Source organism: Fragaria vesca, linkage group LG2 (assembly GCF_000184155.1).
Source record: "Fragaria vesca subsp. vesca linkage group LG2, FraVesHawaii_1.0, whole genome shotgun sequence".
NCBI classification, from domain to species: domain Eukaryota; kingdom Viridiplantae; phylum Streptophyta; class Magnoliopsida; order Rosales; family Rosaceae; genus Fragaria; species Fragaria vesca.
Window position 1 is genome coordinate 33033739 of NC_020492.1, and position 25021 is coordinate 33058759.

A 25021-nucleotide genomic window follows, 5' to 3' on the forward strand; every position below is an offset into this window, starting at 1 on the left:
ATATATATATATATATATATATATATATATATATATATAAANACAATATAANAAAGAAGAAACAAAGAAGACGAAACTGGAGGCAAAAAAAAAAAACCGAAGGATGTGCAGATGCTTAAGATGATGAGATTAAATCAAGATGCAAGTTTTGTTTTCAAGTTCAAAACCACACTATGCACACGACAATGATTGATGGTCTACTTAAAGCTAGAGGATTAAAGCTAAAAGGGGTATCATATGATGAGAGCAATTCTAATTCAATAATTCCCATCCCAAATTCATCTAAGGCAAGCTTACTGCTATATAAAAAATAAAAAAAAGGGAATGCAGCTGCTGCATTCAAGACCCAAGCAACAATATAGTGGCATTGCAATTCCCCACGGTAAGGAAAACATGGCAAGAGGGAAAGCTAAATAGGGTATCACATGATCTGGGAAATTCTATCTTAATAGTTCTCTTACCAAATTTATCCAAAGCAAGGTTGCTGCTATCAAAAAAAAATTATTATACAGTTTCCACATTCAAAACTCAAGCACAAGTATGCTCAATTCAAGGAATCACAAGTCCCCGCAGTAAGAGGAAGACGAAAGGAAAGCTGAAAATATCACACGATGAAGGTAATTCTATTTCAATATTCCCATCCCAAATCCATCCAAGGGAAGCTTACGCTATCAAAAAAAAAAAAAATATGCAATTTCTACATCCAAAATTCAAGCGCCAGTACTCAATTCAAGGTGTTGTGAATCCCCGCAGTAAGTTAAGGACAACAATCCATTAGTTAAAGAAAGGAAGAAATTCGGGTTTTCAAAGAGGAAGCAAATTGGGGAAATTTCATACCTCGAACTCTCGAAGCCATGGCGATTGGAGAAACCCTTGCCCAATGAATCGGTGCTTAGCAAGACTGATGCGCGTGCCAGACCCTCGGAACTCCTGCAGCAAAGAAAGAAACGAGAAGAAGAGAAGGAGAAAAGCACGACTGTGAGTCGAATGTTTGGGATGCAGCATAAAAAAATAAAATAAAAGAGAAGGAAGAAGAGTACCTGGAGCTAAAATTCGACGGGTTCGGGGAACCTTGGGAGTTTCAGAATCAAAAGGAAGGAGAAATTGGAGGAGGAAGCCGTTTCCTTCTGGTATACGAAGTAACAGTCCTCAAGCGGGCTAACTCTCACTCACGCTGACCTACCTTCAAAAGGTTTTGGGCCAGGCTGATTTTTCTTTACAATTTTGATTATGCGGCCCATCTCATGCTTCAGGCAGCCCACATAACTCCGTCATTTAAAACGTCACATAACCAGTCAACTCGTATAAGAAATTTCCAGACTTATTCCTCCAGCTGCTGCATCTGGTCAATCATGTGTCATGTTCTATCAGGCTTTGGCTTTTGAACCTTCCAGATCACCTCATTACAAGCTGCTCGTCTTTTGGTTTGCCGGCCACGATCCGTCAGAGTTTAACCTAGACATATATTCGTCGAGACTAAAAGTTGGAGACTTGTCGATTAGTGATGCAGATCCTGATAACTGTTTTTTGAGTCTGGATCCTTATTACGAATACACCTACATAAGAGGCGTATACTGCAATGGGGCAGTTCATTGGGTAGGGTTGCATAATCGGCTCTCGTACTATCACTTAGATGATGAGCGTGTCAGACATGTTGACAAGCCTGCCAGGCATTCTGGACGGTCTGAGTTATATTGCTTCAGGAGTCTCATTGTGGCAGCCATTTGCATCTCATTGATATCTGTTCTTCACGTATCAAAGTGTTGGAGATGAAGAGTGACTACTCTGGTTGGTGTCTTGAGTACCGTATTTTTGATCTTAATCGCATTTTAACCACCTTCTGGCCGCGCGATGAGAACTGTAATTACTGTTCTCTTTCTTACTCGAGAGGAAACCGAAGGAGATGAAAGTTCATCATTGTTGATACTTGATAGTAACCACCTAGAGTGGCCCAAAACAAAATAAAAGCTAGTCAAAGCAACAATCAGGCCGATAGAAGCAAAACGCTATCTTAAAACTAAAAACGACTGTGCGCAGAATCTTAAAGAGTCAGAGTGACAGAACAACTCTACAGCAGAAGCAGGTAGGCATTATATGAGGGATTGAATGAAGCGGAAATGACTAGTCTTATCAGACTAGTTTGGTTTGAACTAAATTGCATTGGAGAATGGGAAATAATTACTAATAGAGCAACCTATTAACCGGGTTTTTAACTGTCATGAATTATGAATATCATTACCCTGCTGGTCATGTCCTTGTGCTCTGTTCATATCAGCCTTTCTATTTGTTTATGTAAGGTCTTATTTTCCTTGGTACTTGTTCTTTTATCTTCCTCTGTTGGGTTGGCAAGGCTTTTGCTATTTTGTTTCCTCCTTTCTTGTTGAGTCCTTCGGTCCTCGTTCTCCTTCTGCTGCAGCTGCTTCAGCCTTCAGGTTCAGTATCTCTGTTGTTGACTTCATTACTGTTTCTCTCTTCCTAGTTATCTACCTTGTATTCTAGGCTCGAGCCTGCACTACCTGTTCTTTTCATCTTCTTCTTCTTCTTCTTCTTCTTCTTCTTCTTCAAGTTTAGGCCTCTTTTATTGTTTGTTTTATGAGTTTTCATCTGCTCGTTCTTATTCTGGTGTGTTTTGTGCCATGCTTTCCTTCACCCTTGTTTGCCTGTTTTGCCTTTTAATTATTCTACATCTCTTCTTTACATACCAACGTACTTCAATAATCTGAAAACTGTTTCTATTATCCAAACGAGGGTAGCTGGTAGCAGAGAGGCAGAGAGAGAGTTGAGACTAAAACCACGTCTTAATGTAAAAAAATCCATGTAAAAAATTACTAAACCATGTGATTAAGATATCTGTTAGTGTTTTACTAAATTTCATCATTACTGTTTTTCCTTTATTACGAGTATAATTTATGAACATTTTATGAAGATGCAATTTTTCGAAGCACATGAAATAACTGTGACCTCATTTTGAAGCTGCAGGGTATTCCCTGGAGATCCAATTGACTACTGTTTGTCTCTTAGCTCTTTGACACAAGTTCAAATGGCAGCTAGTAAAGAAGCATTTTTCCAGGTCCTCATTGGTGACTTCTGCCGTCACTTGGTAAGTATTTCAGCTCCTTTTGTGTTTTTCAAAGAATTTACTAGTCATAAGTTGCCTCAGTTTGATACCTTGTCATTTTGGGAAGATCTTAATTTTCAACATGGCTTTGTCCGGTTTAATCCACTCATTAGGACGGGGGTCAACATATCTCGTCATTTCTTTTGGTCAACATCTTTAACATTCTTACCAACATAGTGTTGATTATGAATTGTTTTGTGGGTTGAACAAGTGATGAGAAGCTTGAATGAAGTATACATAAAGTCGACTCATTTTCTCAACGTCTCGGTGACTAGTGGTACTGTAATAATACAAGGCTTTCAAACACTTTGATTAACTGATTTCTATATGAACTACTTTTTTTTTCTGAAGAATGCTCTATATGAACTACCTGAAGTCTTTGTACTGAGATGTATGCACAGTGCTTTTTATGTGGAAGGGTTCTTTTGATTTAATACCATAAATATCTCTAAATACATTTTGTAGAAAATGCCAACTGCGTTTGTGGACAAGTTGAGGGGAACACCGCCTTTCAAATGCGTGCTTAGAGATCCTGACGGACAAAGTTGGAATGTGACACTGAAAGAGAGAGCAGGTGGCTTGTTCTTTTGTACCGGTTGGCCGAAGTTTGTGAAGCATCATTGTTTGGATGAAGGGGACTTTTTGGTGTTGTATTATACTGGCAAGCATAAGTTTGATGTCAAAATTTATGATGAAAGTGCCTGTGAAATGGATTTAGAAGTATCCAAGAGGAGAAGACTCACTGATGGAAGTAGTAAGTTGTACTTTGTTGAGCACTTTTAGTAATTTTGGTATGCTTTTTTATCTGATAGAACATCTCTCACTCTAAATCATGTTTCGATTTTGCTCTGTATAGGCGATCAAGTCATGTCTGGAAAGGCTGTAATTGAAGAAACACCATCTGGATTGACAGTGTTCAAGTCAAAGTATTCATGTTTTATGAAAACTTTGGTCAAATGTAAACTTTATGAGATGGTAAGTACTTTCTACAATTTTATTAGCCAACTATATATCTGAAAATCTTTCTCCTATTGTGATCTGGAAATTATGAATCATTTGAGTGGAAACACTTGTAGCATGATCAAAATGGCTTTATGGTGTATCTAAGTTATCTTTTATGTGCATTAATCTCACTCAACATCAATGATCCATCAGCCATTTGCGTTGTATCGGTTTCATTCTCTTTACTGATACCAATAATGTTCCAATTGCAGACGATTCCCCGGAGAATAGTGATAGCTGAGGGTCTTGAGAAAGGCAAGCCTGTAAAGCTTCAAGATCCAAAAAAGAGATCACAGATAGTTAACACTAATGTCACCAAAGATGGTCGTTTCAAGCTTACTAAAGGTTGGAGCCAAAGTTGCAGGGAGTTCGAGATTTCAATTGGAGACAATATTGTTTTCGAGTTCGTCAAGCCAAATGTGATTCTAGTTCATAACTTGAGAGGCAAAGTTGTGATACTTGAAGGTCCTAAAGTTGTGGACTCTAGCAACTACAAGAAATTATAGTTCACTGCAGTTGGAGATGATGTTGCATTTCCTTAAGTGAAGGATGTTTATCGGTCCCTAGACTAAATCCAGACAAGTAATAGAAATAGCAGATCCTTCTGATCTTAGATAAGCATTTTGCACATGTACCGTTTAATCAGGCACTCTAAACTTCTAATCTATGCCAGGATTTACTATGTATTTGTTTGATTAGTACTAAACTTCTAAACTTGTAGTCGGTGAAATTAAATTATCTTCCTCCATTTCAGCCCTTTTCCCTTCATATTCTCCATAATCTCTAAACCACGCACCTTCTTCATCAACTAGCTTCTCCTTCACCACCAAGCTCTTTGATTTGGTCTCTTGACAAAAGCTGTCCTGCTCCAAAACTCACAACCCATTTCAATACTTGGTGCATTTCTCAGTTGATCATGTCATCATCAACCTTCTCAAATTCACAGCAAATAGTGGAGGCAACCCTTCGTTTACTTTCACCAACTCCAGCGACTCTGTTTCCATCAAAATTGGTCCAAGTTTTAGTTTTTGAATTTTAAAGGTGGGACCCTCAGCCCGCGTAGGCCCACTACTGCTAGAACCGCCTAGCCCGCTTAGGCCCAATTCGCTTTTTTGTTTTTCGGCAATCGGATTCTCTTCTCGCTTCTACAACCTTCTTCTGTTTGCCTCTTCCCCAAGCCAAAAGCACTCTCTAGTCTCTTCTCATCTCAAAACACCAAGCCCAGAGACTCAGAGAATAAGAAATCCCTCAACAACACAATTGCCGATCAAAATGGCTAGCCGGCATGTCACGAAGCTCAGCAAATCGGCGATGGTTTTGGCGGCCATGAACGGCGCCTCCAGAACCTCAAGGAGAACCCTCACTCGGTGCCGTGAAACAGCAGTGGCTGCCGCCCCAAACCTTTCCCCGGCTCCCTTCTCTCGAGCCAGTAATGTCGTTTGGGATCCAAGTCATGTCGTTTTGGCAAACGCCTTCACTCGGAGCTTTCACTCCTCCGCTCCTCGTCTCTACTCCGCCAGCAGCAGCGCCGCTCAGGTCTCCGAATCTTCAATTTCTGATTCATTTTTGAGATTGATTTTGTGAAACTAAAATCGCAAGTGTGTGTGAAAGCAGGCTCAGCAGAACGAGTTCACTGAGATGGCGTGGGAGGGCATAATTGGGGCGGTTGAGGCCGCCAGAGTCAGCAAGCAACAGGTGGTGGAATCTGAGCACTTGATGAAAGCGCTTTTGGAGCAGAAGGATGGTTTGGCCAGGCGGATCTTCACCAAGGCTGGTCTGGACAACACTAGTGTTCTCCAGGCCACTGATGACTTCATTGCTCAGCAACCCAAGGTACATTTGTTTATTTCGAACTATATATTTTGCGATTTCAATTCATTTGTGAGAGAGAGAGAGAGAGACTGAACGTTGTGTTGTTGTGCTTAGGTGATGGGTGGCACCAGTGGACCTATAATAGGCTCGCATCTGGGGGTTCTGTTGGACAATGCGCGACGGCAGAAGAAAGAAATGAATGATGATTTTGTGTCTGTGGAGCACCTGCTGTTGGCGTTTCAGTCGGATACACGGTTTGGGCAGCAATTGTTCAAAAACCTTCAGCTTAGCGAAAAGGATTTGAAGGAGGCTGTTAAACATGTTCGGGGAAACCAGAGAGTCACTGATCAGAGTATGATCTTTACCTCAACTGTCAGTTTAAAGTTGTTTGTTCACTAGGTGGTATCATAGAGCTAAGTGATTGTTTATACATCCTCAAGGAACAAACACAAAAGTTTGCATAAAATAATGCATTTTGTGTTTCCATAGATCCTGAAGGAAAATATGAGGCTTTGACAAAGTATGGAAATGACTTGACTGAGCTCGCCAGTCGTGGCAAACTTGATCCTGTTATTGGACGGGATGATGAAATACGGCGTTGCATCCAGATATTGTCCAGGAGAACAAAAAATAATCCCGTTATTATTGGGGAGCCTGGTGTGGGGAAAACAGCAATTGCTGAAGGGTGAGTTTATCTATTTCTTTATCATGATTCTTTAGTAACTTTTAAAATGTAGACATTAGGTTATATTAGTCTAACTGACTGGTCTACACTACTAATATACTTTTCAAATTAAGTTTTAGTTAGTGAACCACCCTGGATGTTCTGCTATACTTAACTAATGCTTTTCTCACAACTGATGTTATTTTTCCTGCTGTCATACTTTGCCAGATTGCTCATTCTGCATCTTTGCATCTTTCTGCTTTCTTGATTCATTAAACCTTTTATGTTATCTGCAGATTAGCTCAACGGATTGTGCGTGGGGATGTTCCAGAACCCCTGTTGAACAGAAAGGTAGTCATTTCAACTGTAAAAAAAAAAAATTGTTACTTTTGCTTTCCTTTAATGATATGACTGTTGTATTTCTTTTTGGTGGAAAACAAACCTTAGTTTCAAGTTGGATCAAAATTTTTCGTTAGTTGTTCAAAGTTGGCTAGGTGCAACTGTCAAGAATATTACCATTGATTCAATTCATTCTAAACTACACCGTTTATTGTAGAAATAGTTCCCTTTCTTGATGTTCTATTTTGGATATCGATTTGTACTTTGCTTGTATTCTACAGTTGATTTCCTTAGATATGGGTTCGTTGGTGGCTGGAGCCAAGTTTCGCGGTGACTTTGAGGAAAGATTGAAAGCTGTATTGAAGGAAGTTACTGCTTCAAATGGACAGATCATATTATTCATTGATGAGATTCACACTGTAGTAGGAGCAGGTTTGTGTTTTCTTAATGAAAAAGCTAGTCTTTTTCTGTTGAATCTGTGAGATTGTCTTCTTATATCCTTGTACATGGTTGTTGTTGTTGTTAGGGGCTACAAGTGGTGCAATGGATGCTGGGAACTTGTTGAAACCAATGCTTGGACGGGGTGAGCTACGGTGTATAGGAGCAACCACGTTGAATGAGTACAGAAAGTACATCGAGAAGGATCCTGCACTGGAACGAAGATTTCAGCAGGTGTTTTGTGGTCAGCCATCTGTCGAAGACACAATATCCATTCTCCGTGGGTTGCGTGAGCGCTATGAGCTGCATCATGGTGTGAAAATATCAGATAGTGCCCTTGTTTCTGCAGCAGTTCTTTCTGACAGATACATTACAGAACGGTTTTTACCTGACAAAGGTATGCTTAGAGCCTCCAGTTTATCTCTCTTCTTTGTTTGGAAGTTATACTTGTTGCATTATTCTTCCAGCCCTCCTTTTTTTAGTTTTGTAACTTAGTTTCTTTGTTTCAGCTATTGATCTTGTTGATGAAGCTGCTGCAAAGCTAAAAATGGAGATTACCTCTAAGCCAACTGAGTTAGACGAGGTAGACAGAGCTATACTGAAATTGGAGATGGAGAAGCTATCTTTGCAAAATGACACAGATAAATCATCGAAAGAAAGGTTAAGCAAGCTGGAGAGTGACCTCGCATTGCTCAAACAGAAACAAAAAGAATTTAATGAACAGTGGGATCGTGAAAAGGCCCTCATGACTCGAATACGATCAATTAAAGAAGAGGTATTCCTCAATCTTGTGTTGTCTGAAAATGCCCATCATTTAATGCATCAATTCTTCTGATGTATGGGTTCCTAATTTTGTAGATTGATAGAGTAAACCAAGAGATGGAAGCTGCTGAACGTGCGTATGACCTAAGTCGTGCAGCAGAGCTCAAATATGGAACTCTCATGTCCCTGCAGCGCCAGTTAGAAGAGGCTGAGAAAAACCTTGCTGAGTACCAGAAGTCTGGAAAATCTTTTCTACGAGAAGAAGTCACCGATCTTGACATTGCTGAGATTGTAAGCAAATGGACTGGTATACCCTTGTCAAACCTTCAACAGTCAGAAAGAGACAAGCTAGTCATGCTAGAACAGGTACTTCATAAGAGGGTAGTGGGTCAAGATATAGCCGTGAAATCGGTAGCTGATGCAATTAGGCGTTCAAGGGCAGGTCTCTCGGACCCTAACCGCCCTATTGCAAGTTTTATGTTTTTGGGTCCTACTGGTGTGGGAAAAACAGAGCTTGGAAAGACCTTGGCCAGCTTCCTCTTCAACACTGAAAATGCTCTGGTTAGGATTGATATGAGTGAGTACATGGAGAAGCATGCAGTTTCACGTTTGGTGGGTGCCCCGCCTGGTTATGTTGGTTATGAAGAAGGCGGACAATTAACAGAAGTGGTTCGTCGAAGACCCTATTGTGTAGTGTTATTCGATGAAATAGAGAAAGCACATCAGGATGTGTTCAATATTTTGTTACAATTGCTGGATGATGGAAGGATTACCGATTCACAAGGAAGGACTGTAAGCTTCACCAATTGTGTTGTGATAATGACCTCAAATCTTGGCTCCCAGTATATACTCGAAACTCTTCGTAATACTCAAGACAGCAAGGATGCAGTTTATGAACTGATGAAAAGACAAGTGGTTGAACTGGCGAGACAAACTTTCCGCCCTGAGTTTTTGAATCGAGTCGATGAGTTCATCGTGTTCCAGCCTCTGGACTCCAAAGAGATCTGTAAGATTGTTGAGATACAGGTATTGAATCTTCTACTAGTAATGTTTTCACTTTCAGTTATGATTCAAGTTAGTTGTCTTTTTCTTAGCGACTCTTATATGAAAAACTGAAATATTAAAATGGGTCATTTCGTATTGCAGATGAACCGGTTGAAAGATAGGCTGAAGCAAAAGAAAATCGAGCTTCATTATACAGAGGAAGCTCTTGAGCTTCTTGGTAATTTGGGCTTCGATCCGAACTATGGAGCGAGGCCCGTTAAGAGGGTGATACAGCAGCTGGTTGAGAATGAGATTGCAATGGGAGTGTTGAGAGGAGATTACAGCGAGGAAGATTCGATCATTGTTGATGCTGAGGTGACCCCATCTGCCAAAGATATTCCTCCGCAGAAGCGGTTGCGCATCAGGAGAGTGGAGAACACTTCTTCCACGGTAGATGACATGGTTGCAAATGACTGATTTTAGAATTTTGGTTTGTACATTAGGACCAGAACTGGTTTGGTTTAGTGTGTGTAGACTCTGCTGTGAGACAACTGAGGAATGGTGAGAGTAGAACTGTTGAAGATTGAATTAAAGACATCATGGTGGATAGGTTTCCTCTTGCATGTTTGTGGGTATCCAAAATAGACAGGCACTAGAAGCTATAGATAGAAGGGCAGTGGAGAATGTTGTTAGAGCAGTAATCCAAGTTTTGGGTGGACTTTGACACAGTTGGAAGATAAAGAAAACAAGACAAACTATGAGGTAGCCTTTTTGGTGTGCTTTGGCTTGGCATTGCATGATGTGATATGCTAACCAAGTAGAATATGTTGGCACATGTTTGCTGTCTTGTTATAAAAAATGTGCATCCAGGACATTCTCTTGGCCTTAGTACTGTCTGTTCAACCCAAAACGGTAGACAGATACATCATTCATTCTCCCCATCCTACAATGCAAAATTTCCTTTGTTTAGGAAACTAATCATGAATTTATGCCCCCAAACAAGAAATTATCATACTAGTCACGGGATGGATATTATGCATGGCAGTACTCGCTAGACTTGGGCAATCTAATCGCTCTACTTTTTATCAAACGATTCCCTATCACTAGCACTAATAATTGTATAATGTACTGTGAATCTGTGATATGAAATATGACAAATCAAATCATGACAAATTCCCAAGGTTAACTCCAAGTAATAAGTAAAAAAGAATGTTCGATTGTACATTCTGCCATTCTCTAGCAACAAGAAAGAAACAGATCACAGGACATATGGCTGTAAAGAAATATGCAGAAACAAATTTTAGAACTTCTAATTGGCGACTTGGCATTGGAAAAGTGATTCTGTTATGTGAAAATCGAACACAAACAAAACCAGCGAGGAGGAGGAGGAGCCCAAACTAGAACAAGGAATGAGTCCAATCTAATCCCAGGTCCAAACTGGAAACTGATCGCTATGCATTTGCATGCACTTTGATGCTCTACGTGCTTATCCACGTAGTTAGGGTACACCATCAAGGTAAAGATCTTGGGCCATTTGCCGGACCCTCCACGAAGGTTGATTAGCTGGATGGCGTAATAATTGAGAGGACGGTAGTGACGGTGTTAGTACTCTACACAATAGTGAAGTGACCTTACACATTTCTCCATGCAAACCAAATGGCTTCCTTTGGAAGAAGAAGACCCCCTCTTCCACAGTAACCCACACACACACAAACCGCAAGCAAGCTTTTCCCGTTTTTCCATACCTCTTTTTTCTTATGCTTGCATCCCAGATAAAGAAACGAGCGACCGTAAAATCATTAACATTGCCACATTTTCCTTTTCTTCAAAACAAAGAAAGAAAAGGGCAAAAGGGATATGTAAATTGTCTTCTCCCCCCATATAAATCATGTTATTTGGTTGTCCATATCTTTCGACAACTGTTCTTGGTATATTCTTTTGGTAATAATTGTTAACAGATACAATAAAATCCTAGTGCATGAAAATTATATGGCAAGCTTCAATCAAATATATGTTAAGATCCAATTAATCATATCATGGGAATACAAATTTTTGAGTTTGAAAGTCATAAAAAGAAACTTTGTTTACCGGTGATTCTAATTGCGAAAGACGATTATAGTTTACTAAAAATCGTGATAAGTAAGATATTTGAGCTCAAAAATCACGTACTTGATTCATGTAATTTAACCATATTATTTTTAAGAAGAAAAAAAAAATGAGGATAAGAATTGAGAATGGGAGATCACATTAATTAAACCAAATCAACCTATTTTCCTTTTGCAGCTGAAATAAAAAGAAACAAAAGATTTCTTTTCTTTTTAATTGAGAAGAGAAAGACTTTTCCCTGAACCAAACAAGAATACAAAACAGAGAGCCCTCACTCTCTTCAGTCTTCAGAGCTACTCAGTAAGGAAGAAGCCCATACTCTCTCCCTCTCTCTCTGCCACTGAGCGTTCGTTACTATAAATAATAATCAACCAGTCTCTCTCTCTCTCTCCCCCAGACACTCTGCGATTTCGAATTATAAAAACAATAAAATCTATCTTTATCTCTCGTCTCTCTCCTTAGTTGTATCTTCTCGCATTTTCAGGCTGGACTGGTTTCCGTGCAATGTAATGTAGTTACACTGCTGCTTTGCTACTCGATCAATCACACCAGATGGCCAAGTGTCACCGCAACGACGTCGGATCCATAGTCCTCGACCGTCCCACCACCACCACCTCCTCCGCCCACTCATCCCGTCTCTGGTCTTCCTTCTCCGCCGCCTCATTCCGCCGCTTAATCTTCGACGCCGTCAGCTGCGGCGCCAGCTCCCGCTACCGCCACGACCCAACCGACGCCCCCGCTCCCTCTCCCGCCAGTCCTCCCGCCAGATCAACCGTCAAGCAAGAAAAGGAGCAGCCAAAGAAGGCGAAGCCCAAGTCGGAGAAGCTCGCGGATCTTCTGAACCTGGCGGCGGAATGGTCGGAGGCCGAGAGCGACGCCGTGACCAAGAAGAAAGTGGAGGCGTTGGAGGAGCTGAAGCGCGTGGCGAGGGAGTTGCAGGTCGAAAACGACGCCGTGGAGATGAGGAGAGCGGCGGCGAGCGACGTGAGACTGCTGGCCAAGGAAGATTCCGAAGCCAGAGCCACGCTTGCTATGCTCGGCGTCATTCCGCCGCTCGTCGGAATGATCGACTCTGATGACGTCGATGCTCAGATCGCATCGCTCTATGCTCTGCTCAATCTCGGGATCGGCAACGATGTGTGAGTTTGTTACCTTCAATTTTCTTCTGGTTTGTTGCATGCACCATCTATTTTATTTATTTAGATATGATCCACTTATGAATAGCGTTTATGGATTCAGCAAAAGTTTTCATTGGTTTTCGTTGAATTCGCATTCTGGTTCATGTCATTTTCATGTCATAGTGATTCACTGACATTTTCTTCTTCATCTTCCTTTTTTATGTATTCATTATTAGAATTCATGTCCATTCAAGGTAGCTTGCTTGCCAACTCTCTTTAGATTCGGAGAAGAGGAAGTCTAATTATAAAATCGGCTCTTTATAGCTGGAATGTACAAAGTTTGCGACTTTTGTTAAATTGTGATTATTTCCCAGCATTCAGTTAATCTGTTTTAGTGTCGTTATAATTGCAAATGAATAGCATTTAACTTTTCTGGAGTCAATAATTTCGTTGTGAATGATTTTTTTGGACCGCCCCTGTTGCAGGAACAAAGCTGCTATCCTCCAAGCAGGTGCTGTGCACAAAATGCTGAAGCTAATTGAATCTCCAAACTCATCCGTCACTGAAGCAATAATTGCAAACTTCCTTGGCTTGAGTGCTTTGGATTCTAATAAACCCATTATTGGATCTTCTGGTGCCATTCCTTTCTTGCTCAAAACCCTTAAGAATTCGGACAACACAATTAGCTGCCAAGCCAAGCAAGACGCTTTGAGAGCTCTCTACAATCTTTCAATCTTCCCGTCCAATGTCGCGTATATACTGGAAACTGATATGATCCCATTTTTCTTTAATGCATTGGGAGACATGGAAGTGAGTGAAAGAATCCTTGCAATTTTAAGCAACATGGTATCTACCCCAGAAGGCCGAAAAGCAATTAGCAGTGTACGCGATGCATTCCCTGTATTGGTTGATGCATTGAATTGGAACGACTCCCCTGGGTGTCAAGAGAAGGCAACCTACATTTTAATGGTAATGGCGCACAAGTCGTTTGGGGATAGGCAAGCCATGATTGAGGCAGGAGTCGTATCAGCATTGCTCGAATTAACGCTTTTGGGTAGTACATTGGCGCAGAAGAGAGCTTCGAGGATCTTGGAGTGTTTGAGAGTGGATAAAGGAAAACAGATATCACAGAACTTTGGCGGGAGTGCAGCGGTTTCTGCTCCAATTTATGGTTCTTCATCATCTTCTACAAACCCTAATCTAGGTTCCAAGGAGTGTTTGGAAGAGGATGAGAGCATGATGAGTGATGAGAGGAAAGCAGTAAAGCAATTAGTACAACAGAGTCTGCAGAGCAACATGAGGAGGATTGTGAAGAGGGCCAATTTGCCCCAAGACTTTGTTCCGTCGGATCATTTCAAGTCGCTCACCTTAAGTTCAACTTCAAAGAGCTTGCCGTTTTGAGATGATGTCGAGCTTGAAGGGAAGAACTTGAGAAGTCAGTCTTCTTTTCATACAATCATATATACTCTTATTCCAGCTTCTAGGCCTTAATCTGTAGCTTTTGTTAGGGTATGAATCTATTTTGAAAATACTTATCCTAGTAAGATTCGTCTTGTTGTGTAAATATGTCAAATGCTTCCTGGTTACTGTTTTCATTTTGGCTTGAATCTAAATGAAATCTTTGAGATCAATGGCATGGCTTGCAGAATTGGGAAACTACAGGGGAGGAATGGGGCATATAATATTGGTTGTGATCATCATCAAACACCCCACATTCCACAATAGTCATTGGGGTCACTTAACTTTCAACCCCTCCCCCCATTAGTACTGTTTTGTCCAACCCTTTGTCCCTACCCCCCTAACCAAATTTTAGAAATTGGAAAAAACCCACCATGCCACTGTGGGAAGGGGTGTCGGTCATTTTCTAATACAAATGAGATAGGGACTGGTGAGAAGTCAGGAGTGAGGGCCTTCTTCAATTCCCATCTGGGAATCTTTCCGTTGTTTTTGTTTCATTGTGTAGAAGTCTCGTTTAGAACCCTGCATATTTATTTACGGGGTTGAAAATTGATTGAGTGAACAAAAAAAATATATCAGAGTTGCATTTGCAGTGAGAACATGGATTGCTATTGTCAACCTCCTTGTCGATGAATTGCTTGCTCTGACCTTGTTTGCTGAACCGGTCTCTTTTATCGATTCATAGATCTGTGTTAGAATATAAGACTTTACCAGTTGAGCTGAGCTTGCCAGGTAGCTGTTCATCATTATTCAAAGTCAGCGACATGAACGATGATCAGGTATATTACATAAACGTGGCCGCATATAGTGGGATGCCGTATCCGTATGGGCATTTTGTATGAAAATTCATCGCTCTTTTGCTCAGTGTGCCCCTGCTGTGGTGACATGATAGTGTTTGCCTCGATCTGTTGGTGTAAATATTAATGTAACATTCATGACCTCTGGGCTGGGCAACATTGAATGAGCAACGCAAAGTGAATTTTAGCTAGTAGAATGATTAAGTTGAGGGTGCTGTATGTAAATAAAATATAACACCATCAAGATGCATGATTTACAGTAACCCTAGATCTGGATTTGCCCTTTTCCCCTTTCTTAAATTGGGAGATCATGCTTTGCATTGTCTGGATGAGATAATTTACTATAGTCTATCATCGAATAGTGGTACTTAATCAAACATAAACACACTCAGCCCACTACTTGTAATATGAGTATGAATATGTTCTATATACGAGTTTGTTGCTCGATCTGGAAGCAGTACGAAGTTGGTGGCAGCTGGGTTGAAGACTAGGCCCTGCCTGTAGCTTCCTTCTAAATTGTGTGGCATGGTCCTCGTTTTTTTGTTTATGCAGCAGATGAATTTGCATGCTGAGACCTTTTCTAAAAGGTAGTTCAATGCTTTAAATACCTATCTGTGTATCTAACTAAGAACGACTACAATTCATTGTCATTGATATTTTGGTGATATATATCCGCACGAGTAAATGAAAATCCACCGACTGGTAAAGCTGGAGCTAAATTTGTTGAGAGTGTAAATGATCGACTCGTAACCCTTCCCATAATTGGAATAGCTTTTAGGTAAAACTTTTATGATGCGAATTCAATGTCGCTTTCCAAGTGTAGGTAATTCTCAAAGGCAAAGGCACATGCAAAATGCAAAATGCCAAATGCAATGCAGGTTTTATGTTGCTGGTCAGCTGGTGTTTACATCTATAATTTCATCGACAGGGAGAGACATTATACATGGACGGATGACACAACGATGACGTAGTTATGAGCAAACGGGCAATGTGGCCGAACTTGCAGCGAGCAAGGAGGAGGCCGGAGGAGGAGGAGATTGTTCTCTTATTATAGCCGCCCAACTGCTTCAGTGCTTTGGCGATTTGCAACTAAAAGAAAGGACCCAAAAGAAAGGAAAGGGACTTGATGATTCAACCACCCAATCAAGCTAATTAAAACCTTCTCTTAAAAAAAAGACCCATCTTGTACCTATATGCATTCAAATGTGTTTTATTTTCCCTCCTTTTAGTTAATTGGGATTACTTGTGGACAAAGTGCTAATGATGTTGTAGGGTTATAGTTTTCAGCCGCTATCGTCCATTATGAATTGATTATAAGATGTTGGCTGGTTCTGCTTCTTCCGCTCTTCAATTGTTAATGGTTCTGGCCTTCTAGGGCGTTTTGATCATCAACTACCTGGAAAACAAAACACAGAGCATTGTTCATTTGTTCTGATACTAGACATGGAACTAAACAATGCTTGCTTAAGTGATTGATTTATATAATTAATCTGCCGGCAAGCAATGCCAACGTTCACTTTATACTCGGTCGGAGAGGGTGGGGGTCCTTGGGAAAGTGCAGGACAGGGGTAAAGGGAAAGGTAAGGACAAAAGCTTTCCCTTTCTTCCCACTTCTCGCTAAACTCCCACTTCTAGCTAAACCGTATTTTCATGTTTTCTTAAATGCAGCCATGCATAGCTTACCTTGATCTAAACCGTTTAGTAAACTCTCTCCGACAATGACATTAGCGTTGGTACGAAACACGTTGCACATTGCAAAGGAGCCCAGCAAGACAGAGCGACCATGCTCTGTTAACAAGACCGTCGTGGTCACCACCACCACTTTATTCGGCAATCTCCACAAATTCACCACCAAGGAATTCGACCACTCGGTACGCCCAACTAAGAAAAGGAAGACTACTACGACCCAGCCACATGGTTAAAGGTTTAAAAAGAAGCACAAGGTCCTTTCGCTTTCGAATCTGCATCCATGCTGTAACCCAACTTGCTGTTCGAACCCCCAACTCTCTAAAACACATACCTCAGACAAATGTATTTTCCACATAAACCACTGTCATGCTCTAATTCCAGCTTCCATTATCTAATTTGGATTTTATGATACAGCTGAAGCTTATTTACCAAAACATTGTTCTCTATCAAACAAAAGATCTAAACACGTCAATAACAGTACTAGATAACATTGTATTCTTAGAACATCTACAACAGTTATGGGCAGCCACCAAAAATTTCAAATCGCGTATGCCTGTTTATAAGATTGATCCATTCTAAAATTAATAATCTCTACTTAGTTTCAGTAACCGGAAGGTATACGCCTTCTGCTGCCAGCCAAACATTGTCAGCACGTTTGTCTCTCACACCACAAACCTGCATCATGGTGAATCAAACATATTTAGGCTACCTTAAAAGATCATTTCAGTACCACAAACTTCATCTTCTTCATTGCAACAAATATAACATAAAGATGTTGCAGATATGAGTCATATACGAGAACAGTATTTAAAAAGTGATTATTCCACAGCTTAATTGCTTAACTTGCAGAAACAATTAACTATAACCGACTTTCTCAGTGATACTGAACAGTATTTAAAAAGTGATTATTCCACAGCTTAATTGCTTAACTTGCAGAAACAATTAACTATAACTGACTTTCTCAGTGATACGAATCCATGGATCACCAGCTCGACTATACTCTTATGATTATGTGTATGCCCAGGAGATTCGGTGCATGCATTATGTCTAGGCTTGATTGTTCTCATCTATGGTGCATTGCAGATATCAATCAATTCTCAATGTCAACAGAATATAGGCTAGTGCAAACTTATCTGTAGTTACACATGTCTAGCAATTACCCCAGGATACTTAACATTATTACAACTCCTTGATAATAGCTTAAATTCAATTACTTATCCCCAATCAATCAAATTAACAATTTCTATCTACCAATGTGAACTCTACAGGCCATCAGAATGGGGGATATGTAATTATCAGTTTCATTTTTGCATTTAACCAGCAAGCAGCCAACAAAATTGAAATTGAAATTTTCATTCAGTGTCTTAGAGAAATCGGGTTTAGGGTTTCATTATTCTCACCTCCTGCTGTCCCCCAGCTATGCGTTGGTATTTCTTGTCATGACTGTGTAGGTAAATACCAGTGTCAACATGCTGGAGCCGAACCCTTTGATCTTGCTTCCAGGTCTTCCCACTCCCTTCAATCATAACCCTGTGAAAATGCATATCAACACAACACATCAGCAAATCTTACAAGCATGGAAATCACTGAGGCATGCCAAGCCACCTCTTATAAATAAATCAATTTGCTTCTCACCTCCAGTGATCACCAGTATCGGATTCATTTTCTCCCCCAAAGCAGCTCACCTGCACCCACATTCACGGCGGTTACACAAGCCACTTAAGAGGTAAACTAACTAGCTGAAATAGTTTTTACACAATGGTTCTACACTTATTATGTACATAAAAGCAGAGTTTTAAAGGGAATGGTTTAGAAACCTCTTGGTTGCTAGATATGGGGGAAGCATGCAAATGGCTGTGCAGCCATTTCCTAGTCTTCATGTGCTGCAACCTGATGATGGTCCCGCTCGGAATGCTGTCACCTTGCCTGGCAGATGTTTCGAGCTGAGGTCCAACAACCTACAAACCAACAACACCACACTAACTTCATTATCACCAATGCAATCGAAAAGCATGATACGTAAATTGAACAAACTGTAGCGAATACCGTACCCAGTAGCTGTTAGCATCGTCGACATTTGGAAACCCAGTGACAGACTGCTGGCCACTGCCAGAGCCATACGGCACGTCGTGTGAGTGCAGCCGAAACTTGGTCCTCTCGTGCATAAGCTTCAGCACACTTCCGTATGTGATCTGCTGAATGCCGGTATACATTTATCAATCTCCGATAATCAGATTCAGATCAGAATTAAATGGGAGAGAAACAAACCTCGACGCCCTCAGCGGTGGGGGTGGTGGCGGCGTAGCCTGTATCGAGATCGAGGCCGAGGAAGAGGAAGACAGCAAGGCAGAGAAAGCCCACGGCCATGGCGAAGAGCGAGGCTATGAACCAGGTCTGTTGCCAAAAGGGGAACTGAGGCTCCGAAGCCCGGCTGGGAATAGTGAATCTTCCCACGACCCGACCCGGCTCCGTGGAAGACGAAGAAGAAGAAGAGGAGGGCTTTCTTCGCGTCAAACTCGGAGAAGCTGAGGAAGCCACGGTTCGATCTGGGAAGCTCCCTTCTACAGCAATTTGGATCGATCAGAGCATTCGTCTTCTCTGTTTGATTCTTCGCTTCTCAATCAATCAAAACAGTCTTATCAAAAAAATAAAAAAAAAATTCAATCAAAACAGAAAGAGCAGCACGTCGGGTGACATGGCTTCGCCCAATCGGAGTGATACACGTCGGCAGTGAACTGACATGGAGGGTTGTTACTGGACGGATTATTTAAAGCCACGTTGCGACCCAAAGGACCTGAAGTCGTTGCGAGCAAGTCAGCCCAATTACCCAAGTCATTGGGGTTTGGACGGATTCAGTGCCCACATTACTGAACAGGCTTAGGTTCATACCCAAGCCCATTGCCCACCATCCCGTACAATGCGCTAGCGGGAAATCTAGATGCTACTGCACTCGTAGAAATCTAGTTATTACTTGATAGAAATTTAAATGCTATTGAGTTCGTTTGGTGCCTCTAGTGGGCATAATTTGGTGCATTGTTATTGAAACTACACTGAAAATTCATCAACTCCATGTCTCATCCGCTATTGAACTTTGACTCGTATGATAATCAAAATATTACAACAATTATTGGTTGAACTCAATAATTCTATTAAACTTCGTATTTCAATTTCTAAATAATACCAAAATAAAATAGATAAGAGCGTCTTTAAAATAAAAAAGCAAAAACTTTATATTTCAATTTTTAAATAATACCATAAGTTCAATCTGAGTCAGTAATAACACCAAACAACAACAAGTCGAAACTCAATAACAGCATCAAAATCCTAAAAATTGACACCAAAGTTGAAAAATCACAAGAACCGAAACGCAAGCAACTGAGAATCACCACCTGAATTTCCCAAAATAAAACAAAAAGGACTAATAATTTCGTTTTCCAAAAATTGGGTTGAAGTCTTGCCAAGAAAAGGGAAGAAGCATTGATTTGAAAATGCAGAACCCACGTGGGGGCCTCTGCGAAGACGATGATCCGAAGCCGGATTTGAAAGCCACATTCAAATCCAATTCACAATCCCGCAGATTCCGAGCCTAAGGTCCTTCGTTGGATTCTGCCCTTGATTTACTTTTACATTCACATTAATTAAAAACACACAACAGTACACTGATGAGGCTCTTGAATTGGAGCCAGTGAAACCCCATCACACATTTATAATTTTCGTTTTTACTCACCCACGCCAAAAATAATATCCAAAACTCTCCCTCGGGCCTCAGCTCACTCTCTCTCTCTCTTTCTCTCCCCCGAAAACAAACCCTAACTTTCTCTCTCCTCGATTCCGGCTGTCAATGGTGTGAGAATTAGGGCTAGAGGTGTGAGATCGTGAAGGATCTATCTAGACGATTAAACGCGAGTGCCCGATAGTATGGCCTCCATCGACAATGAGCTCGAGGCGCAGCTTCTCGAAGCTGGGAATCAACTCCTCGAATCGCCGTCCACCGTCGACGACCTCCTTCCTCTTCTCGACGTAAGCCCCGCCTTCTCCGGCGAAGCTCCTCCGTCTTTCGGTTATTTCGCGTTTTTCAATCTTTGTTTCGACGCGATTACTTATTTCTTCTGCGCTCTAAATGTAGTTGTCTAATTGGTGATTGTAATGATAGCTTCTGAAGATGTGTGGTGGATTTTTAACTCTTCCTATTATGTTGTTCAGTTTTCGAGATCCATGCCGATTTACATTTCGATATCGGACTGCGTGTTTTCAATGCCTTGTTGTACTTTTAAATAATTTGCATCGAGTCATGGTTAGCCCTTCAATGCATGCTATGTTTAACTTAATTGAGCTCATATGCTTGGGTAGTGAGTTCAAAAGTATGGTTCGCTAGTGTAATAGAATGCAGTTTAGGTTCTAATTTTGACAATGTTCAAGATTTTAGGTGTCATAGAGCTTAGTGTTTGTAGACAAGTAATGAAACAGATCATAGGGACATCTTTCCGACTATATATGTTTGGATTGTTCTCTTCTCCTCCTTTGATTTATTATAAGGGCTATGTTTTCTCTATTTTCTGAAGATTTTAATGGGTTAATCTCATGTGTTGTTCTTCTCCCTGGTCATATTAGAGGATCGAAAGCTGTCTATCAAAGGTAGAACAATCACCAAACAAGTCAATGCAAGCCGCACTTGCACCGTCACAGAAGGCATTGGTTACTGAACAACTTTTAAGGCATTCAGATCCTGATGTCAAAGTTTCCGTTGCGTCTTGCATCAGTGAGATAACAAGAATAACTGCGCCAGATGCACCATATGATGATGACCAAATGAAGGTACTCTATTGATTTTCAATAATTATGCTTGCTGTCTATCTCGCTTCCGTGACTCGTTCTAACACTAATCTCTGGGTATTTGTATGTAGGAGGTCTTTCAGCTTATCGTGTCTTCATTTGAAAATCTAGACGACCAGTCCAGCCGATCATACACAAAGAGGGCATCCATTCTTGAAACTGTTGCAAAGGTCAGATCCTGTGTGGTAATGTTGGATCTTGAATGCGATGCATTGATCGTTGAGATGTTCCAGCAATTTCTCAAGGCAATAAGGTATAAATTTTGAAAAGTATAACTGGGAGGCACCTCTTTGTGATATTATGACTTTATATGCAGTTAGACCTCTGTTTCAATCAATGGTGTACGATTATCAAATTAATATGTTGCTATAAACTCATCATTATTTATGTCCCTTTGAATGTTTCCAGGGACTACCACCCAGAGAATGTTTTTTCATCGATGGAGACAATTATGACCCTTGTCATAGAAGAAAGTGAAGATATATCTTCTGAACTTCTTTCTCCTTTGTTAGCTAGTGTGAAAAATGATGATGAGGTAAGTTGCTGCTTTGATGCTTGATTGACTACTGTTTTTTTCTACCTCGTTTCTTTTCAATTTACCAACTGATTGCTTTCTTGACTTCCCAGGACGTTCTACCAATTTCTCGAAAGTTGGGAGAAAGAGTAATCGAAAGTTCTGCTATTAAACTTAAGCCCCACTTGGCACACGAAGTAGAAACCCATGGCATTGCATTAGGTGATTACAGTAAAGTGGTAGCTTCTATATGCCAAGAGACAGATGGTGACACTGAGAAGAATGAAGTGCATGATGATGAGGATATGGTAAGATTTTCATAGTTCCAAGATTAAAACATTAGTTGGTGTCTGACACGTGTGATTGCTTCCCTCAACTGTATAAAAATGAGCTAAATTGGCTGACTGGTTTGTGAACCAATCATGTTCAATGGAGCGGATTGTTTTGTCTTCGGACTCTGTTTAGGCTCTTAAAGTTAGTTAATAAGTGCTGTTGTATACTATTACTAAGCATTGGTACCTCTGAACATCCATTGGTTTCTTGGAAAGTGTGAGTTAGAGAGGGAAAATCTTTGATCCTCTACTTATATGGTTCTGTAATTTACCTTGAAGCAGCTTGTGCTTTCAAAATGCCAACTGTCTTTGTTTTTCTCTCTCTTGGGGTCAGCGTGGTTGGGTGAAAAAGGGGATTTCTTTATCACCTTGTTTTTATCTTTGTTGTCAAGTTAACTAAGTTTGGTTTTGTGGTATGAACTATTTTTTACTTCAGGAGGACAAGTCAACAATCCGGGAATCTTCAGAGGAGGCAGTCCAGGTGAGTGGCTTGTTCCTCTGTCGAGTGAAAGAGGGGATTTCTTTATCACCTTGTTTTTATCTTTGTTGTCGAGTTAACTAAGTTTGGTTTTGTGGTATGAACTGTTTTTCACTTCAGGAGGACAAGTCAACAATCCAGGAATCTTCGGATGAGGCAGTTCAGGTGTGTGGCTTGTTCCTCTTTCGAAGTGTTTCCTTTTCTCATTTTAATGGCTTGATTTGCGACTTAGTGTAACTGGATAAGGACACTTTGTCTTTGCAGGAAGATAAAGAAAACTCCACCGCGGCAGTTTCTTCTGAACAAGTTGATCCTGAAATTGATGGATCCTCAAAGGTAGTTATGAATAATGGTGGTGCAGCGAATGGGGAAGATGAATCTTCGGCTGATGTGAACTCTTTAAAGAAGCAAGAGCAGGTTGAAGATACCGAGGAAGTAAAAGGTCCAACTACATCAAGTGTTGCTGAACCTGATAGTTTGGAGACTGAGAAGGCTGTTTACGCAAAACAAATGCCAGAAGAAGTTAGTGAGGATAAAGATAATTTGTCAACAGCACAACCTGCAGACAGTCCTCAAGCTGATAATGAGGAAGAAACCGTGGCACTTCCGGGCCATAAAAGTGGCTCTGAAGATGCTCGTGATCCACCTCGTGAGGATCCTGATGTGGAGGGAGCTGTGCCTTCAGAAAGTGAGAAAGGGTCGGATATTAATATCTCCAGTGCATTGGAGAAGGAATCAACTGATGTTGCTCCACCATCCCCAAGTGGGAGCCTTCCTGATGAAAGTCTTCCCAAAAAGGCTGGACGACATAAGAAGAAAGATACTTCTAATAAAGAAGCTACACCTGTTGCTGATGACAAATCCAAAAAGGCAATTGATGGAACAAGTGATTCAGAATTAAAATCAAGTAAGCGCTCTGGGAAAAAGGTCTCTGCTGGGGGTTCTAATGAGAACAAAAGTCCCATTGTGGTGGATGCACCTGTAAAGGAAAGTGGCACCGCTAGTGATTCAGAGGTAAAACAGAAGTCATCTAAGAAGGTTTCTACTGGGAATTCTAAGGAGAATAAAACTTCAGTTGTGGTAGATGAACCTAGAAAGGAAAGTAGCAGCACAACTGATTCAGAGGCAAGACATAAGTCAGCTAAGAAGGTTGATGGAAGCAATAAAACTAGTGATGAGTCTTCTTTGAAGCAGCCAGAAGATAAGAAAACGCGTGCGCGCAGTAAAGGTTCTTCAAGAAGAAGTTCAACAAAACCCTCACCCATGGAAGTGGACAAGGTACCCATTTGATGAACTTACTGCTTCGGAATATCATTGTTTATTTGCACTGATGCTGCTATAAGTGCTATTTATAGTTTAATACCCATTTGATGAACTTACTGTTGTCATGAACTATTTAGGAGATACTGCTGACGCCCAAGTCAAAATCAACCAAGGATGAACTCCCATTAGAGGAGACCCCTAAGACAAATTCCAAGAGGAAGCGTCCTTCGGAAAAAGAAAAGGTATGCACACCTAAGCGGCAAGCAGTGCAATTTCAGATTTTTCTTTGGTCACAATTTTTTTGGTGTGGCACTTGATATTTGGAATCCTGGTTGTGAAATTGCATAACAGAGCTTTCGCATGTTAGTTTTTAGGATTCGGTATACGAATCAAGTTATGTTCTTTATCTGACCATAGACTTGGAGTGATAAAATGTCCATGATTCTCTGTCTAGAATATTTGTCTGCCTTATTATGCATTATTTGTACGATTGATATGTTGGTTTTTCAATGAGGGCTTAATGGTCGATCCCATGGTTTACTCGCATGTGGTCTTGGGTTTGAGCCCCCTTACAATACCTACCTAGCTATTGGTGAGTTTATTGCCTCCTAAAGATCGTAGCATTCGGCAGGAGGCTCAGTTGGGAGCCTTGGTCTACGAATCAGGCATGGGGAATGGGGTACTAAAAATGTTGATACATTATTATCACTACCATCAATACATTTGAAGGAAACCTGTTTGTGATCTGCACTTTTAATTAGCTAAAATCCTTTGATTTTTGACCTCCTTTTTGTCAGATTTTTTGTTTTTTGTTTTTGTTTTTTGTTTTTTTTGACCTCCTTATGAATAAGTTTCCTTATGATTTCAGCAATCAGGTGTAAAAGAGTTTGATGAGTCTGAGATTATTGGTTCAAAGATAAAAGTTTGGTGGCCAGCGGATCGAGCGTAAGTACAGACCATCCATTTTATGTTTTATCAATATCATCCTTGAGATGTAGGGAAGTTTATGTAGGATTTTTGGTTCTGTTTTGGATATAGATATATAAATAACATATATATATACAGCCCCCTTCCATTGAGGGATCCCTATTTTTGGCCACTTTCTAGGGATAGGGCATTACACCACTTCCCAATTGAATTTTTACATCTCCACCGTTCATATCTTAGGTCTATATGAGTAGATCACCTCTACAAAATTTCATATGATTTGGTGATCGTTAAGACTTTCAAAAGTTTGATTTAGTTTTAATGATTTTGAACGGTCCAGCTTATGTCAAACTAAAACCGTTGAAGGTCATTAAAACTAAATTGAAT

The 25021-nt window shown here is 40.6% G+C and overlaps 4 protein-coding genes across 4 annotated transcripts in view; 3 read left to right on the plus strand and 1 right to left on the minus strand.

Moving 5' to 3' along the window:
* Positions 1-5392: 5392 nt before the first annotated feature.
* LOC101293371 (chaperone protein ClpB3, mitochondrial-like) lies at positions 5393-10132 on the plus strand. The gene is made up of 10 exons (XM_004293194.1): positions 5393-5656; positions 5735-5953; positions 6047-6284; positions 6422-6617; positions 6893-6947; positions 7217-7367; positions 7462-7770; positions 7883-8148; positions 8232-9161; positions 9282-10132. The coding sequence occupies exons 1-10, from the start codon at positions 5393-5395 to the stop codon at positions 9594-9596; spliced, it is 2943 nt and encodes a 980-aa protein (XP_004293242.1). The 3' UTR covers positions 9597-10132.
* A 1643-nt stretch (positions 10133-11775) lies between these two features.
* Positions 11776-13744, plus strand: LOC101296175 (U-box domain-containing protein 13-like). Its single transcript, XM_004291902.1, has 2 exons — positions 11776-12364; positions 12829-13744. The coding sequence occupies exons 1-2, from the start codon at positions 11778-11780 to the stop codon at positions 13742-13744; spliced, it is 1503 nt and encodes a 500-aa protein (XP_004291950.1). The 5' UTR covers positions 11776-11777.
* Positions 13745-16643: 2899 nt separating this feature from the next.
* LOC101296457 (stromal cell-derived factor 2-like protein-like) lies at positions 16644-18993 on the minus strand. Its single transcript, XM_004291903.1, has 6 exons — positions 18556-18993; positions 18339-18479; positions 18105-18245; positions 17923-17972; positions 17688-17817; positions 16644-16962 (listed from the first exon to the last, which is right to left on the minus strand). The coding sequence occupies exons 1-6, from the start codon at positions 18652-18654 to the stop codon at positions 16879-16881; spliced, it is 645 nt and encodes a 214-aa protein (XP_004291951.1). The 5' UTR covers positions 18655-18993; the 3' UTR covers positions 16644-16878.
* Positions 18994-20075: 1082 nt separating this feature from the next.
* Positions 20076-25021, plus strand: part of LOC101296742 — an 8383-nt gene continuing 3437 nt past the window's right edge. The window contains exons 1-10 of the mRNA XM_004291904.1: positions 20076-20307; positions 20899-21102; positions 21192-21373; positions 21529-21655; positions 21748-21942; positions 22403-22447; positions 22565-22609; positions 22709-23722; positions 23845-23949; positions 24576-24652. Of these exons, the coding sequence (XP_004291952.1) occupies positions 20206-20307; positions 20899-21102; positions 21192-21373; positions 21529-21655; positions 21748-21942; positions 22403-22447; positions 22565-22609; positions 22709-23722; positions 23845-23949; positions 24576-24652 (2096 nt within the window). The 5' untranslated portion in view covers positions 20076-20205. The remainder of the gene's footprint in view (positions 20308-20898; positions 21103-21191; positions 21374-21528; positions 21656-21747; positions 21943-22402; positions 22448-22564; positions 22610-22708; positions 23723-23844; positions 23950-24575; positions 24653-25021) is intronic.